General features: G+C 45.8%; 1 protein-coding gene across 3 annotated transcripts in view; it reads right to left on the bottom strand.

Moving 5' to 3' along the window:
• The window catches only part of ACACB (acetyl-CoA carboxylase beta), a gene marked incomplete at its 5' end in the record, with an annotated part of 98,231 nt that overhangs the window by 16,880 nt on the left and 64,115 nt on the right, over positions 1-17,236 (bottom strand). For all 3 annotated transcript variants that reach the window (XM_079717852.1, XM_079717854.1, XM_079717853.1), the window contains 12 exons: positions 124-221; positions 1,145-1,414; positions 1,961-2,083; positions 5,196-5,351; positions 6,708-6,911; positions 7,784-7,939; positions 9,390-9,605; positions 10,999-11,040; positions 11,278-11,334; positions 14,526-14,633; positions 14,722-14,821; positions 15,630-15,767. In XM_079717852.1, the coding sequence (XP_079573978.1) occupies positions 124-221; positions 1,145-1,414; positions 1,961-2,083; positions 5,196-5,351; positions 6,708-6,911; positions 7,784-7,939; positions 9,390-9,605; positions 10,999-11,040; positions 11,278-11,334; positions 14,526-14,633; positions 14,722-14,821; positions 15,630-15,767 (1,668 nt within the window). The remainder of the gene's footprint in view (positions 1-123; positions 222-1,144; positions 1,415-1,960; positions 2,084-5,195; positions 5,352-6,707; positions 6,912-7,783; positions 7,940-9,389; positions 9,606-10,998; positions 11,041-11,277; positions 11,335-14,525; positions 14,634-14,721; positions 14,822-15,629; positions 15,768-17,236) is intronic.

Genomic DNA, 17,236 nt, shown 5'->3' on the forward strand with positions numbered 1-17,236 from the left:
TACAAACACTACCACCTGCTTGACATACTGTCACAAGCCCAGAAGCGAAAGAGGGAGATTCCCCTGGGAGTAGCTGAAATTAACCACAGGCAAAATGAAGGAGCTGCCTGGTAAGTTATTTACCTGGATTCTCCTTCTTCCTCGATGTGTTTACAATGGACGGAGTTCAGGGAGCTGATTGTGGTGTAGTCTTGGGGAGTCAGGTACAGGTATTTAATTCCCTTAAAAATATATACTTCAGTAAGGCTATGAGTCCAGCTTCCTGCACTCAACAGCCACTGTTTTGTTTTGTTTTAATGTCAACACGGTGTTGGGTGGGGGGGGGGCGGGGTGTTAATAACACCATGTTAATAACAGTCACCTGTCTGATGTTAATACCATGTTAATAACAGCAAGAAACTGAAGGTCTGCTCTGTGCTTTCCACTGGTCCTTACAACACAACCTCACTTTCTTCCTGGGCTCTCTGATTTAATGTTTTTTAATCATCTTTTCATTCTCTTTCCCCTACAGAGCTTTTTTTTCTTAATGCCGACACCGGCCCCAATAAAATTTTATTGTAGATATATTGTTTATGTAATGTGTGTATGTATGTATACATATATATGTGTGTGTATGCTTTTTACATGAAAAGAATAATTTTTGCCCCCTTGGCGGGGGCAATACCACCCCCTCTTGAGAACTCATGCTCCGGTTGCAAAGAATGACTCTGTCCCCTGCATTTTCACATCACAAGATGTATGCTTTTCTCTATTCATTCTGCTTTTTATGGTAGCTGGTGTCTCTAGGTCCCCTGGATGATTTTTAAGAACTTCCTGAGGCCAGGGATTATGTTATCATTCACAGTTGCATCCTCGGTGTGCACTGCGTTCCAAGAGATGCTCAGTATGTATTAACTCTGTGTTTACATAAAAAATAACTTTTTTTCATTATTGTCCCCTTAAGGATCCCATTTAGACCTTTTTTCCTAATCGTCACCCCCTCCCATGAAATTTTAATGCCTGTTTATGTACTTTATGGATATCCATGCTGTCTACACAAAGAGCAAAAAGATTTTTTCCGCCCCCTTGGAGGTGCTGTCACCCCCACAGAAAATACAACATGAGCTTAGTGCAGTCACACTGCCACCCCAGCTTTATGACGTACCTTGTGGGGGTCTTCCCGGTCCACCCAAGCCACCTGGAACATGTGTTTGATCTCCTCCGCAAGGCCGATACGGGCCCCACTGTTGGCAGCAAGGTAGATTTTGGGGATGCCCTCTGCCCGGGCCATCTCGGATGCCCGCAGGTACAGAAGGTCTTCTCCAAGGCCAAAGGATCCTATCCGGAAGGTGATGTCATTGCTGATGAGGATAACGTCGCGCCCTTCTGGGTACTCGAGGGTCTTAAACCTCATTTTGAAGGCCACCATGCCCACCTGGCGAGGACACGAATGCATGAGAAAACAGGCTTGTTTCTTCAGGAGGAATTTATTTATTTATTTTTGGCCACACTGCACAGCATGCAGGACCTAAGTACCCCGACCAGGGATTGAACCCATGCCCCCTGCAGTGGCAGTACAGGGTCTTAACCACTGGACCGCCAGGAAAGTCCCCCAGGAGGAAATTTTTTTAAACGGTGATTCCGGCCAGGGGCTGGGCTCTGTGAGTTTTTTTTTTTTTTTAATTTTTTTTTTTTTTTTTTTTTTTGCGGTACACGGGCCTCTCACTGTCGTGGCCTCTCCCATTGTGGAGCACAGGCTCCGGATGCGCAGGCTCAGCGGCCACGGCTCACGGGCACAGCCGCTCCGTGGCATGTGGGATCTTCCTGGACCGGGGCACGAACCCGTGTCCCCTGCATCGGCAGGCGGACTCCCAACCACTGCGCCACCAGGGAAGCCCTTTTTTTAAATTTTATTGAAGTATAGTTGATTTACAATGTTGTGTTCATTTCTTCTGTACAGCAAAGCGACTCAGTTCTTTACCTCATTTCCTCCAGGAAGTCGGTTCATCTCCACCAGCTGGCCCTGCGGGTCCAGCACTAGTTCGGTGTATGTCAGGATGTCTTTGGGGTACTTGTCCGGGGAACCCCACATTTTAAAAAGAGCCTACAGAGAGGACAGGAAAGAGAAAAACCTGAAGTCATCAGTAAGGAAGTACATTTTCTACTGCTTTCTCTCTTTTTCAATCATGAACTATTTAAAGCATGCATGCAGAAAAATAAATACCCAAGCACCTATCTCATGGCTCTGTCAAATCATAATTTTTCCATAGTAGCTTAAGATTTTTTTAGAGAAATAAGAAAAATGCAGTTGAAGTCCCTGGTGTACCCCTCCCCATCCCATTCCCAACCCTCCTCCCGCCTGCTCCCCTCAGGTAACTATTATCCTGAATTACTGTCCATCAGTCCTCTGTATGCTTTTACATTTTTATTTCATCATATGTGCAGACATTTAAAACACAGCATTGGGCTTCCCTGGTGGCGCAGTGGTTGGGAATCCGCTTGCCAATGCAGGGGACACAGGTTCAAGCCCTGGTCCGGGAAGATCCCACATGCCACGGAGCAACTAAGCCTGTGCATCATAACTACTCAGGGTGTGCTCTAGAGCCCACGAGCCACAACTACTGAGCCCGCGTGCCACAACTACTGAAGCCCGTGTGCCTACAGCCCATGCTCCGCAACAAGAGGAGCCACCGCAAGAAGACTGCGCACCACAACGAAGAGTAGCCCCTGCTTGCCACAACTAGAGAAAGCCCGCATGCAGCAACAAAGACCTGATGCAGCCAGAAATAAATTTTTAAAAAACCCCTTCTAGTCTTAGTTTATTAAAAGCTTTTATTATAAATAGATACTATCTTTTCAAATACATTTTTTGCACCTATTGAGAAATTTAAGTTCTTTCTTAATCTATTAACATGGTAAACTATAGACTTCCTAATACCATACAAGCTGTCACAAGATAAATACTACTTAGTCTAAATTTTAAAAAAAAATCATTACTGGTTTTCATTTGCTAATATTTTAATTATGATTCGTGTCTGTGTTCATAAATGAGATACTAAATTTCCTTTCTCCTAATGTTCTTACCTTGGATTAATAATAAAGTAATAATAACCTGATAAAATGAGTTAAGAAGCATTCCCTTTGTTTTTTCTATTCTCTAAACAGTTTGTACACAAAGGGAATTATCTGTCCCTTGAAGGTTTGACAACAATTGTTGTAAAACTGTCTAGGACCAATTTTAGTAGATGGGTGTTTCTGACCTACGAATTCAATTTCATTAATGCTTTTTTTCAAATGTATTTATTTATGGCTGCTTTGGGTCTTCGTTGCGCGTGGCCTTTCTCTAGTTGTGAGTGGGGGCTACTCTTTGTTGCTGTGCACGGGCTTCTCATTGCTGTGGCTTCTCTCGTTGCGGAGGACAGGCGCTAGGCACGCGGGCTTCAGTAGTTGTGGCTTGAGGGCTCTAGAGCGCAGGCTCAGTAGTTGTGGCGTACGGGCTTAGTTGCTCCGCAGCATGTGCGATCTTCCTGGACCAGGACTCGAACCCGTGTCCCCTGCATTGGCAGGCGGATTCTTAACCACTGTGCCAGCAGGGAAGTCCCTGTCTGGGCCCAATTTTAGTGGATGGATGTTTTTGAACTATTAATTCAATTTCAATGTATAAACTATTTACATTTTCTACTTCTTCTTGAGTCAGTTTTGATAAGATATATTTTTCTCAGAAATTTTCATCTGTTTTCAAATTTATGGGTTGTCCACCTTACTCTGTCTCTTTATCTAAAAGAAAGTGGATGGATTTATTCCTGACTTGTCTGTTTCTTATTCTTACGGCCTGTGACTTCTGAGGCAAAAGGATACAGACAATGACATTCTCAATTATAAGAGTTTCCATTTATTAAGCATCTACTGAATACTTTATATATACTTCTTACCACAATCTGGGGAAGTAGGTAATATTATTAGCCTCATTTTACAGAGGAGGAAAGTGAGGCCCAGAGAGGTGAAGGAACTTGCCCAGGGACACACAGGAAGCAAAGGACAAATTTGGAACTCAGGCCCAGGCCTTACTGACCCTAAACGGCAGCTTTTCCTACTATCCTGCATCTCCTATGCCTAAAGTACACTGATGCTTTCCTGCGGACAGTAGAAGTCCACGACCTCAGTTTCATGAACGTCATTCACAAGGCAATGGAGAAGATGTACACAGGCACCCCATATCACCAGTGCCAGTGTGCTCAGTCTCCTTGAAAGGCCCTTCTATGTAAGAAAAATAAAGGCATAGAAAGCATACTTGAAGGAAATACACTAAAATGTTACTGCAGTCCTCAATGGTAGACAAGTGATTACCTAGGAGTGAAATTTTATTTGCTTATTCCTATTTTTCTGTATCCAGTGTATATTTAATAATCATAAAAACATAAAACATTATTTTTTTAAGTAGACCAAAAAGTCCTCAAAGGCAGTGACCCCATCCTCTTCCTCATGGTCTATCTACCTTTAGAATGGTTCCTGGCATGTAGCCAGCACTTAATATAAGCATTAAAAAGACCAGAAGGGGGCTTCCCTGGTGGCACAGTGGCTAAGAGTCCGCCTGCCGATGCAGGGGACACGGGTTTGTGCCCCGGTCCGGGAAGATCCCACATGCCGCGGAGCGGCTGGGCCCGTGAGCCATGGCCACTGAGCCTGTGCATCCGGAGCCTGTGCTCCGCAACGGGAGAGGCCACAACAGTGAGAGGCCCGCGTACTGCAAAAAAAAAAAAAAAAAAAAAGACCAGAAGGAAGTGGTGAGCAATGTGTCTCTAGTATGTGGGACAAGGAGTCACTTTTTCCTTCTTTTCACTCTCCTTTACCTTCCAAAGTTTCTATATTATATTCTTTTTTATCACTGGGATGAAATTAGGTTTGTTTTAGAAAAATATACTATGACGTCATTCTCAATATTAGTTTCTTTTCCTTCATGAATACTGTGTTCTTTAGAGTGGGGTCTTCAGAAGAGCAACTAAGGGGAATTCCCTGGCGGTCCAGCGGTTGAGACTTGGTGCTTTCACTGCCGTGGGCCCAGGTTCAACCCCTGGTCAGGGAACTAAGATCCTCCAAGCCGCATGGTGTGGCCAAAAAAAAAAAAAAAAAAGAGTAACTAAGGATGGGGGGTGTGGATGCCAGTGGAGTCTCTAAGGGGACCCTGGGCAGTGCTGAGTCTCAGCCTCAGGACTTGCCTGCCTGAACATTTCTGGGAAGTCATACACATAGGTGGTACCCAGGGACTGGGCCTGGAATCGCTTAGCCTGGAGCAGATCCTTGGTGACGTAGGGAGTATTGATCAGCATCCCGTGCTGGGGCCCTTGTTTGTCGCCGAAGGAGTGAAACATGATCTGGACCAGAAAGAAAGAAAAACAGAGGGTGAGGAGGGCAAGTCTCAGAGAACCACACTCCTGCCCAATTTATTTCTTCCCAGTCCTCAGTGAAAATGCAATGAGGGAATACTACTCAGCCAGAACAAAGGATGAAACAATGCCATTTGCAGCAACATGGATGGACCTAGAGATTATCATGCTAAGCAAAGAAAGTCAGAAACAGAAAGGCGAATACCATATGATATTACTTATATGTGGAATCTAACATATGACACAAAGGAACTTTTATGAAACAGAAACAGACCCACAGACATAGAGAATAGACTGGTGGTTGTGAAGGGGGAGGGTGTGTGGGAGAGGGACGGACTGGGAGTTTGGGGTTAGTAGGTGCAAGCTATTATATATAGAATGGATAAACAACAAGGTCCTAGTGTACAGCACAGGGAACTATATTCAGTATTCTGTGATAAACCATAATGAAATAGAATATTAAAAAAATAATGTGTATATATATATGTATAACTGAATCACTCTGCTGTATAGCAGAAATTAACACAACATTGTAAATCAACTATATTTCAATAAAAAATTCAATGAGGGGAAGCATAGCATGTATCACATAACAAAGTGAGTGCCCGGGAAAGTAATCTCTTCTCTGCCACTGTGGGAAACAGATGTGGAGACACAGCTCCAAAACTGTAATTATCATACTACTAACACACACACACACACACACACACCAAACAAACCAGAGTGCATGTAAAAATTGGTGAAACCCAAATAAGGTCTGCATTTGAGTTAATAGACTTGCCAAGACAGGAAGTGGACCAGTGTCAACTTCCTGTTTGACAATGTCTCTGGTTAAAAAAGATGCTATCATTGGGGAAAGCTGGGTGAAGGGTACATGAGTATCCTCTGTCCTAAATTTTCTTCTCTGTGCTATTTTTGCAACTTTTTGAGAGTCTTTAAGTGTTTCAAAATAAAGTTATTATATATATACATGTAATCTACTACATGTATATATAGTAGTCAATAGGAAATTTGATTCATTTTACAAAAGTCTACTCCAAAACACGGTTGGGGAAAATACCATTTCCCTAACTGAACTAACTTGGGAACTGTATTATAATCAGCCGTAATACTCTACATCTTATCCCAAACCTGGTTCTAGACTGGATTAAACTTTGGATTCACTCTCCTTCCCAGAGGAATGAACAACTGGGATTCAGAAGCTAACACGTTTATCATAAAACTCAGAGGAGCAGCCCCAATCTGACACAGCAAAGCTTCCAAGTGCCGTTTTACTCTACATCTTGCTCTCCGGGCAGCCTGCCTCCACTTTGACTTGACTTCTGTCAGCCAGCCCGGCCTTACGTTTCCAGATCTGGGGTCGGTCACTTCTTTGTAGAGGCTGATGTCCAGATAGTAGCCTGACTCGTTGGTGATGAACAGGCGGATGGGAACGGCGCGGTCGGTAGTGGTCTGGCGGATGTTGATCTTGACCTCAGCCTGGAGCACGCGGAGTTTCCACAACCGGCCGCCGTAGCGCATCACCATGGACCGCACGGACTCCTCAATCTACCACAAACCACAGCGATTCAATTTCAGGACCCATTCCGCACACACTAGTAATAGTTCTAGCTCTGATTATAACAGGAAGATGAGATATACTGAATGCAAAAGGCACTGCATGTACATAGCAGAGCAATACATAGCATGTATCCATTAACTATAAGCTGATAATAATCAAAGGTATCATGCTAAGCATTTAAGCTCATTATCTCACTCCGTCTCCATAATTACTCAGAGAGGCTGGTATTTTTGTCCCCCACTGACAGATGTGGAAACTGAGGCTGGTAAGAGCTAGTGCCCCTATGTTACTCTGTCTTTCTCTCCATCATGCATCCCAAGCCTATGCATTTTCTCTTCAAGGAACTATGTGAACTGGTGGAGTTGGGGAATCAGCATGGGCCTCTGCACCCCACACATGCCAAGCTGATGGACTAGAACTTCTTTCATCCAGAATCACCACCACAAACTCTGCCTGCTCGTGAAGAACCAGCCAATGGAGAATGGCTGAGCCACAGACCTCAGGTTCTCACCCCCCTTCCCCCACCCACATGCAGCCCCCAACAGAGCCTGGAACTAGGGAGAGGACAAACTTTTGTTTTGCAAAGGACATTTTGGGCATCTGTGTCTTCTGAAACGTGAAGCGTGCCCACGGAGAGGGAACATCCTTAGGGACAGTCCTAAGGGTGGTGGCTGAGAAACGGCTCTAGAATTAATCGATGGAAGGTTTGTTCTCCACCTGCAGCAAGTGAGGCTCAGACATGCACATACGCTTCCTGGAGCTCAGGTCTCGAGCACCACGAGACGATACCCTGAAGCAGGAAGGTCCCAGTGAAGGTGAACCTAGAGCCTGGTGAGAGCCCCACCCCCAGAGGTGAGACCTTAGAGGGGTCCATGATGACGGTGGGCACGAAGTTGAGGAAGATGTGGTTGCAGTCGGTGCGCACGCTGGTGTTGTTGAACGCCACCTCCAGCTCGTCCATGGCCTCCAGAAGCAGCCGCTCACCTTCGTTCTTCAGGTACTCGAAGGAGGCTTCCTGTCAAAGGGGGAGAGGGGTAGCCGCTAGGCCAGGGGCACAGGGCCCAGAGAGTCAAAGGGAAAAGGAGAGCATCCCCCCCCTCCAAAAGGCGTGCCGGGTCAGACAGCAGAGCCCTGCCTCCAGAGGTAAAGGGATGTCCAAGGCTGTCTCGTGTATTCAGCGCCTCTTTTATTTTCTGTATTCTGAGGCTTTGACAGCTGGGCCTTGCTGACCCTGGAGGGACTGCCCCTCCCAGAGTTAGCCAATTCCTAGAGTTTGTAAACAACACACCCATGAGCATGCGTTTCAGGCAAACCAAACAATCCAGACCCCACACCCCAACTACCTCTTTGTCAGGCTCTCACCCTCCAGGCCACTATCCACTGGCCCTAATCACCCCAGAGCCAGGTATCAGACAACTAGAGACAGTCCCTATGCTCACAGCCTGCTGAAATTACTCAAGCCAGCCAGTCCCAAGCCTGTTCACCCTGCCTCACCCATTCCTTCCTGCAGAATCCACAATAAAGGCTCCTGTCCATGTATCCCCCTCCCTCTGCCTCCTGAGCAGCCCTGGTGCTTCCCCATGTGGCCCCCATGGCTCAGCATGCCCCCTCCTCTTGGAATCTGTGATATCAAATAAACCATCTTTTCGATCACAACTGTCTCCTGATCTGTTGGTCTTACCGTACCTGGATAATCATAAAAGCTATTAAAATATCTAGGTGACAGAGGCAGCAAAATACTGATTAGCTTAACATCCATCACTAGGGGATTTGTTAAAAAACATTACACACACAAGATATACATCCATGCAAGGGAACTGCATGAAGGAAATCATCTCCATTAACATGGAAAGAGGTCTACAGTAAAAAAAAAAAAAAAAAAAAAAAAAAAAAAACAGTCTTTAAATGATTTGTCCAGCCTGAGCTCCTATCTGTAACATGACACCTACAACCCAATCCCCATACATATATGGAATTAGGCCTAGAAAGGGTCACCAACAGGGCTGACCCCTAAGTGGCAGGATTCTGGTCCTTTTCCTTAATTTTTAAAAATATTTTCAGTATTTTTTGCAATCTTCACAATATAATCATGAATCACTTTTCTAAATGCAAGAAACAATGGGACATGATCACTCATGCAATGAGCAAGTATAAAAAAATCCCCTTAACAAATCAGGATATTTCTTTTCTATCCTCCCAATTCTCTCCTCATGCAGAGAGATCTCCGTGACAGAAGGAAGAATCCACATGCCGCCCCATGAAAACAGACCACTTCGTTTTCCACCTCCCACTCTGTCCCCAGACTGGAGTGTCAGTCACAAGGGCAGGGCTGTGTGTGCCCTGTGCACCCTGAGATCCCCAGAGTGCAGCCCAGGGCCTGACCCAGAGCAGGAACACAATGAAGGCAAGGCCAGCACGTGAGTGACAAGTTCAGGGGGAGAAAGAAACACCCCGTGACATCCTACCTTGGTGATCAGGTCCGAATGCCTGATGATGACGCGGATGAAGAACCTGTGGTCCGTGACCTCTGTGCCCTCTTTCACTTTGGCAGCGCCCAGGTACAAATGCATCTTGTGGTTGGCGCAGGGCATGGCAGTTATGTCAAAGTTACGCAACCGGCTGAGCTCCAGCTGGAAGGCCAGGGCCGGCTCCAAGTGACGGTAAATGCGATCTTCTGCAAACTGTGGGCCGACCAGAGAGAAAACAGATGGACACACAGACACAGGTGGAGTTGGACACTGGGGCTGCGTGCCTGCTTGATCCACGCCCTGTCCTGCAGATCCCTGGTGTTTGCGGGTTTAGAACTCAGGAATGAAGCATTCATGATGTCCTCTAATTGGGAGCTCAAGAGATTTGGGATTTTGCGATGGTCCAGAGGAGAGCCACGAGCATGGAATCTTGTGCTGGCATAAGCCTCTTGGCCCCAGGGGAGCCTAGCTAGTCCCCGGCACCTGCTGGCACCACCAGGCTGTTCTCTATCTGCCACCACACAGAGTATTTCTCAAGAAGTCACTAAGCCTTAGTTTCCTTGTGGAAATTGGTCCCCAGAAGGAGGCGACTGACAGTGCTGGAGACTGAAGAGAAAATGAAGAAGCTAAAGAAAGGATGCGTCTTCACTAGGAAAGTAAGGCTTTGGATAAATTAAAATACTGTTTAGTGGAGACTGGATTTGTGCTAGGGACAAGCCCACCTGTTCTAGAATAAGGATGAGCAAACTTTTTCTTAAAAGGCCAGAGGACTGATGGAGTGTACGGTCGGTCACAACCACAGTCCACCTTCCGAATCCGCGGGTTCTGCATCCGCGGACACAACCAACTGCGGAGATTCCATCCATGGTTGGGTGAATCCACGAATGTGGAATCCGTGAACACGGAGGGCCAACTGTACTTGATTCAGCTGCTGGAGCGAGAAAGCCACAGGAGACAGTAAGTGATTAATGGGTGTGGCCTCTGTCCCAATCAAACTTTGGTTATAAAAACAGGGGGCTGGCCTGCAAGCCATAGTTTGCCAACCACTGTTCTGGAAGAACATAAGAAAAAGAGGTTGGCCAAATGTCCATTGACAGATGAATGGATAAAGAAGGTGTGGCACATATATACAATGGAATATTACTCAGCCATAAAAAGGAACGAAATTGAGTTATCTATAGTGAGGTGGATGGACCTAGAGTCTGTCATACAGAGTGAAGTAAGTCAGAAAGAGAAAAACAAATACCATATGCTAACGCATATATATGGAATCTAAAAAAAACAGTACCGATGAACATAGTGGCAGGGCAGGAATAAAGACACAGACGTAGAGAGTGGACTTGAGGACATGGGGAGGGGGAAGGGTAAGCTGTGACAAAGCGAGAGAGTGGCATGGACATATATATACTACCAAATGTAAAACAGATAGCTAGTGGAAAGCTGCTGCATAGCACAGGGAGATGAGCTTGGTGCTCTGTGACCACCTAGAGGGGTGGGATAGGGATGGTGGGAGGGAGACGCAAGAGGGAGGGGATGTGGGGATATATGTATACGTATGGCAAATATCCCAGGGAAGCGAGAACCAGTGCATTGCTCTTCACCATACCTCGTCTCTTGCTCTGAATGTGAAAAACTTGGGAAATTCTTTCTGCAAAAAGAAATCCATATGAAAGACAAATCAAGCAAGACTCATTTAAATATTTATAGACCTGTTTTGTCATTTTTAACCCTAACCCAGTCCACTTCTAGAATGAATCATTTGGAAAGCCATCTCTTCTCTAGGGACTGATTTTTTCCACCCCAATCTACAGAGTAAACATCAAATAAATGGCACCAAGTCTTGAAGAATGCAAAAAACTCAAGATGTGTTGAGAATCGGACTGACCTCTTGGGCAATCAGGAATGTAATTCTTCGGAGTCCATACTCCACAAGGATGTTTTTCTGCATTAAAAACCAAAAACACAGTGGGATCATATTTGGCCACAAAAAGGAATGATATATGTTACCACCCGGATCAACCTTGAAAGCATGCCGAGTGAAAGAGGCCAGTCCCCAGAGACCTCATAGTGTATGAAATTCCATTTATCCCGTTTATAGGAAATACCCAGAATAGGCCAATCCATAGAGACAGAAAGTAGATTAGTGGTTGCCTAGGGCAGGGGAAAGGGTTTTGGGTTGAGGGAAAATGGGGTGACTGCTAATGGGTATTTTGGTGGGAGTGGTGAAAATGTTCTAAAACATAATGATCATAATGATGGCTACACAACTCTATGAATACATAGTAGTCCCTCCTTCTCCATGAGCGATTCATTCCAAAATCCCCAGTGGATGCCTGGAACCACGGATAGGACCAAACCCTATACATACTATGTTTTTTCCTATATATACATACTTATGATAAAGTTTAATTTATAGATTAGGCACAGTAAGAGATTAACAATAATTATAACAAAATAGAACAATTATAGCCATATACTGTAATAAAAGTTATGTGAATGTGGGCTCTCAAGATATTTTCCTGTACAAATTTAATGCCTTTTCCGTCTTAACTAGGCACTGATCACTCACTGTGGCCGTAATGTTTGCAACTTAGGGTGTGACAGCAAAACTAGCATGCATTTCTTTTTTCCTCCTTCACAATTTCATGGATAGAAGACCCGGTTTTACCATAGATCTTAGCAACTCAGCATACATTTTTTTTTCCTTCCTTATTAAGTCAAGAATTTTCACCTTTTCACTTAAAGGAAGCACTTGACAGCTTCTCTTCGGCATGTCCGAGTTGCCAGCATCACTTGTGCTTTGGCGGCATAATTAAGTAAAATAAGGGTGACTTAACATGAGTACTGCAATACCATGACAGTTGATGGGATAACCGAGCTGACTACTAAGTGACTAACGGGCGGCTACGCTTGGACAGAGGGATGATTCACATCCGGGCAGGACGGAGCAGGATGGCACGAAGTTTCATCACACTACGCAGAACGGCACACAACTTAAAACTTACAAATTGCTTAAACTTAAAATTTTCTGGAATTTTCCATTTAATATTTTCAGACTGCGGTGGACTATGGGAAACTAAGACTGCAGAAAACAAAACTGCAGAAAAGGGGATTACTGTACTAATAAGCACTGAATTGTACACTTTAAATGGGGGAATGGTGTGCTAAGTGAATTATATTCAGTAAAGCTATTAATATATATATATATATATACATACATATTACATATATATATATATCTTAACATTTCATGAACTCTTTAATGAAATTGGTGGGATGGGGCACTGCTGTATTTAAAAAAAAAAAAAGACGACAAGCTGAATAAAAAAGCCTGACACAAAAAAGTACAAACCACATGCTTTAGTTTATACAAAACTCTAAACTAGACAAAACTAATCTCTACTATTAGAAGTCAGGATACTGGTTGGTTATCTCTGGCGGGGGAGACGTAGTGATGGGAAGAGGCTCAAGAAGAGGGCAGAACATTCATTTCTTGATCTGAATGTTGGTCACACTTGGGAATTCCCTGTGAAAATTCATCAGGCTGTACATTAATGATTTGTGCACTTCTGTGTATATTTGACTTCAGTCAAAAATTACCCAAGAAAAGTACTAAACTGTTTTTAGTTGCTCCCTAAACGAAATAAATACTATTATGTATAGTTCTCTGGGGAAAGGAAAAAAACCCAGAAGACCAGAAAATAAGGATATTTTAAAATTTCTCCATGTGATAAGGAAAATTACTAGGAGAAATGAATAGTCCTAGCCCATTTCAGAAAGAGGTAAGGAGACATAATCAAAAAAACACTTAACAGAATGCAGGTTGCAAAGAAAACAGGATAAATTGGAAAATGAAGAGGATTCTACTGGGAGCCTGATTACTGTTCTCAATTAAAGGTGTGCGTGAACGTACAGGTGTGTGTACGTGTCTGCGAATGTGTACGTATGTATCTGCTTAGTGCAAAAATTTTAAAATAATATAGAAATATGGAACATTAAAATGTCTCCCACTCTCCTGGTAGGTGTATATTCTGCTAACTTTCCTCTCTTTGGTATGCCGTGTATAAACACTTATTTGTACAGAGACACATACGTTTAATCTTTTCTAGTTCATGCATATCCTCCTGGGTCGAAATGTAGAGAACTGTCTCCTTCCCACACACAGCCACGTTGCCCCCCATAGCACGGCCATTCACAGGTGATTCTGACACCCCTCCACTGCCCCCTCGGGGGAAGAACCACCAAGTATCTTGAGCATCGTCTGATTTGGTTAGGGGGCAGGCAAACTGCCAACAGCTCAAACGCTGCCTTATCTAAGCCATGGGATGCCAAGCTCAAAGTCCAGTAAGGACATCAGCTATGTTAAGAAACAGGCTAGAGGGAAATATACCAGGATCCTCACAGTCACTGCCCTGGATGGCGGGGCAAGCTTTTCAGATCCGTCTGCCCCTTCAACATTTTCTACAATGCACATCATTACACTGTTGATTAATCAATCACATAAGGCTAAGTACATCACTAACAATAATACCCCTAAGCTTTCATGGCATCATCTGTGCATTATTCACCCAACACCTCCTGCCTAGGAAGCACCAGGCCAGGTCCTCTGAGGGACACCAAGTCAGAGGAGGTAAGAGGTGTCCCTCCCATCAGAATAACGTGGGGGATACAACACATATACAGATAAATACACTAAAAAGCAACAGCCAAAAATTTCCAAGTGGTCGAGACCAAGTCAGGAGGGTAAAGAACTAACAGCTATACAGTGTGCCTGGCAGATTTGATTAATTTATGAGCTTAAGTATCCCATGTTACAGATGGGAAAACTTAAGGATCAGAGAGATAAAGTAACCTGCTGGAGGTCACACAGCACCTGCCCCATAGTTCTACTACCTACACTTGCCAAGCTGCTCCACATCTGTTTGCAGCTGGGGTCATTAAGCATATGCAACAGCTGTCCCTACTGCTGGGTAAGAATCCATGCCGGCAATGGCCACCACATGTGTATAAAACCAACCCACAGTTATATGCATACATGGTTGTTTATGTAAGTGACTTGGGCACATGGACACCTCACCAAGACAGCCCCTCCTCCTTCTCCAGGGACCCAGAACCAGAGGCTGCCCAGCGTACCTTGGACTGAACAAACGTCCGGAAAATAGGCACCAGCTGCTCGTCCTCCAGGTAGTCTGCGTACTGGATGGCCACGTTCAGGATGTGGATCGGCTCTTCTCGGAGGCTCTGGGAGAGAAAACCAAGGGTAGCCAGTAGAAGGGCCCAGGGCCCCAGCGCGCCCCCTCCTCGGCTTGCTTCCTGCTCAGACACTCACCTTGCTGTCATCCTCGGAGTACAGGGAAGTACGGGCCTTGCTGAAGAGAGGGATGTCCTTGGGCACGTTGGCAAAGCAGGAAATGACCTCATCAAAGTTCCTGGGGGCACGGGGCAGAGAGGGAGGGCTGAGGGGCCGCTGCCCCACACGGTGATAGGTCAGGCCCAACCCTCACTCTTTCCCAACCACCACTCTGCAAGCACATCCAAATCTGTGCAGAATTCCTGTGGTTCCTGACTAGGTCCAAGGCACCATCGATGGGGTCTTTCCCGAAAGGGAAGAATGAACCTATGTGATTTGAGATGGTGAATAAAAGAAATGATTCCCAACACTTTGGGGGCATGGCTGGGGTCCCCCTTTTACTGGTTGGTAGACCCTTGCAACCTCATCTCACTCCTCTGAGTCAACTGAGGATAACAAAAGTAACCACTACACCTCCCAAGGCTGCTGTGAACATATAAGATAATCCAAGCATGATGCATAATATACAGGACCAAGATGAAAAAAGGGCAACGATGCTGACATTTTTGAGCATGTTATTTACATATTAACTATAGTTTAAAAACAATATTTTATATGTATTATTCATTTAATTTTCCTTGTGACCCTACGAAGTAAGTCCTTCTCTTATGCCCATTATACAGATGAGAAAACGAAGGTACAGAAAGAAATCATTTGTTCAGAGTCTTATAGTCAGGAAGCAGTGCACAGCCAGAATTCAAAAGCAGGAGGTGCTGACACAAAAGCCCACACTTTTGATGATATTATTATTCCGTTATTATTAACTCGCTGTGCCATGTGTCTGGGCCACCCCCACCTGTGTGTGCAATGAATGGGTGGGGGTCAGGGGAAGCTCACTCAACCCCTGTGCATGGGGTGTTCTGGGGAGACTGAGCCACACTGGGTACCTGGTGAAATCCTCGAATCTCTGGAAGGCAACCATGGCCCCCATCCGCTGGGACTTGGGGGAGAAGCCACTGTCCATGAAGAGCTCCGTGCTGTGCCTCAGCAGTTCGGGGTTGGTGATGCTGATGGGTACGGCCATCCTGCAGAGGGGTGGGAAGTAGGGGGTGAGGCAGCCACCCGTGGATCTAGCCCCAAGAGCTGTTCCTGCCCTGGAAGCTTCGGTGAGCCAGCGCCACATTAGAGGCTTCTGAAAGAGGGGGGCTTAGAATCGGGGTGGAAGGGATGGGATAGAGCGACAGGGGCTGGGGAGTCTCATCTGATTCCTCAGGACCTGGTGTAGAGCAAGAGCTCCACATGTGAATGAATAAATGAATGAACGGTACGTGCATGCACGCAAGTCCAATTCCAACATGGTCGCCTGATAAATCCACAGTAGTGAACTCAGCCACAGAGTAAGAATGCACTCAGCGCCAATTCCTCCGGGAGAGCCCCAGCCCCCGGCGGCCGGTGAAGGGCCAGCCTTGGTTCTGAAAGACATTCCAGGCCTCTGCTCCCCTAACCCCTCCCCTCCATCAAACCCGCCCTACAGACAGGGCCAGAAACCAAAACTGACCCCCAGGCCAGCAGCCCATTGGAGTTTAGGTGGCCACTGCCCCCAGGACTGGCTGCACACCCGGAGCAAATCCAAATGGGTCCCCCGGGTAGTTAGGATAGGGGCCTGGAATCAAGCAAAGGAGGGGTTGCTCATCAGATGGGGGCAGAAAAGAGTCAATAGAGCAGGCCTGAGTTACTCTCCTGAAAAAGGGACCTACTGGCAAGGCTGGCCCTTGGCTGGCGTCCAGGAACTTGGGGTTGCCCCCACTCCCTAAATGATGAGGGAGGCTCACTGTGCCCATGTTGCTTGTACGGTGTGGTTTATGCTGAGCTTTCCTTCTGGACTCTAGGATTTTGGTACATGCTCAGCAGAGGGTGCCCACGTGACCAGCTCCCTGTGAAAACCCTGGGCGCTGAGCCTGTAACCAGCTGCTGGACGACACTGCACACACACCATCACAACTCCCTGCTGGGAGAATGAAGCATGTCCTGGGTGATTCCACTGGGAGAGGACTCTTGGGACCTTGCGCTGGCTTCCTCTGAACTTGACGCCATGCCCCTTTTCCCTTTGCTAACTGGGCTTTGTGCCTTTCATTATAATAAATCACAGTCACAGGCATGAATATACTGAATCCTGGAAATTTTCCTAGTGAATTCTAGAAACCATGGGTGCTCTTGGGGACCCCCAATCCAGGTGGGGCAGGGCCTGTGTGTGCCTTCCTGTTGGATACCCCTGAAACCATCCGCCAGGTCCCCTGCTCCCAGACAGCTGAATGCAGGGGTAACACACTGGTGTGGCAGCATGGGCTGAATTCGGCCCACAGATGGACCCTGTGGCTCCAGACAGATGCCGGTGCGCACAGCATTTTTAATATATTCCTTATACACTGACTACCTGTTCACACTGAAAAGTTGAGGATTTGATTTTCTTTTTAAAGTCTAGCTTTCCTGCTTCTCTTGGAAAAAAACATGGAAAGGTTTGGCCTCACCAGCTACTTTTCTGGAACTAGGACAA

The sequence above is a fragment of the Hyperoodon ampullatus genome (genome assembly GCF_949752795.1).
Source record: "Hyperoodon ampullatus genome assembly, chromosome: 13".
Classification (NCBI taxonomy): domain Eukaryota; kingdom Metazoa; phylum Chordata; class Mammalia; order Artiodactyla; family Ziphiidae; genus Hyperoodon; species Hyperoodon ampullatus.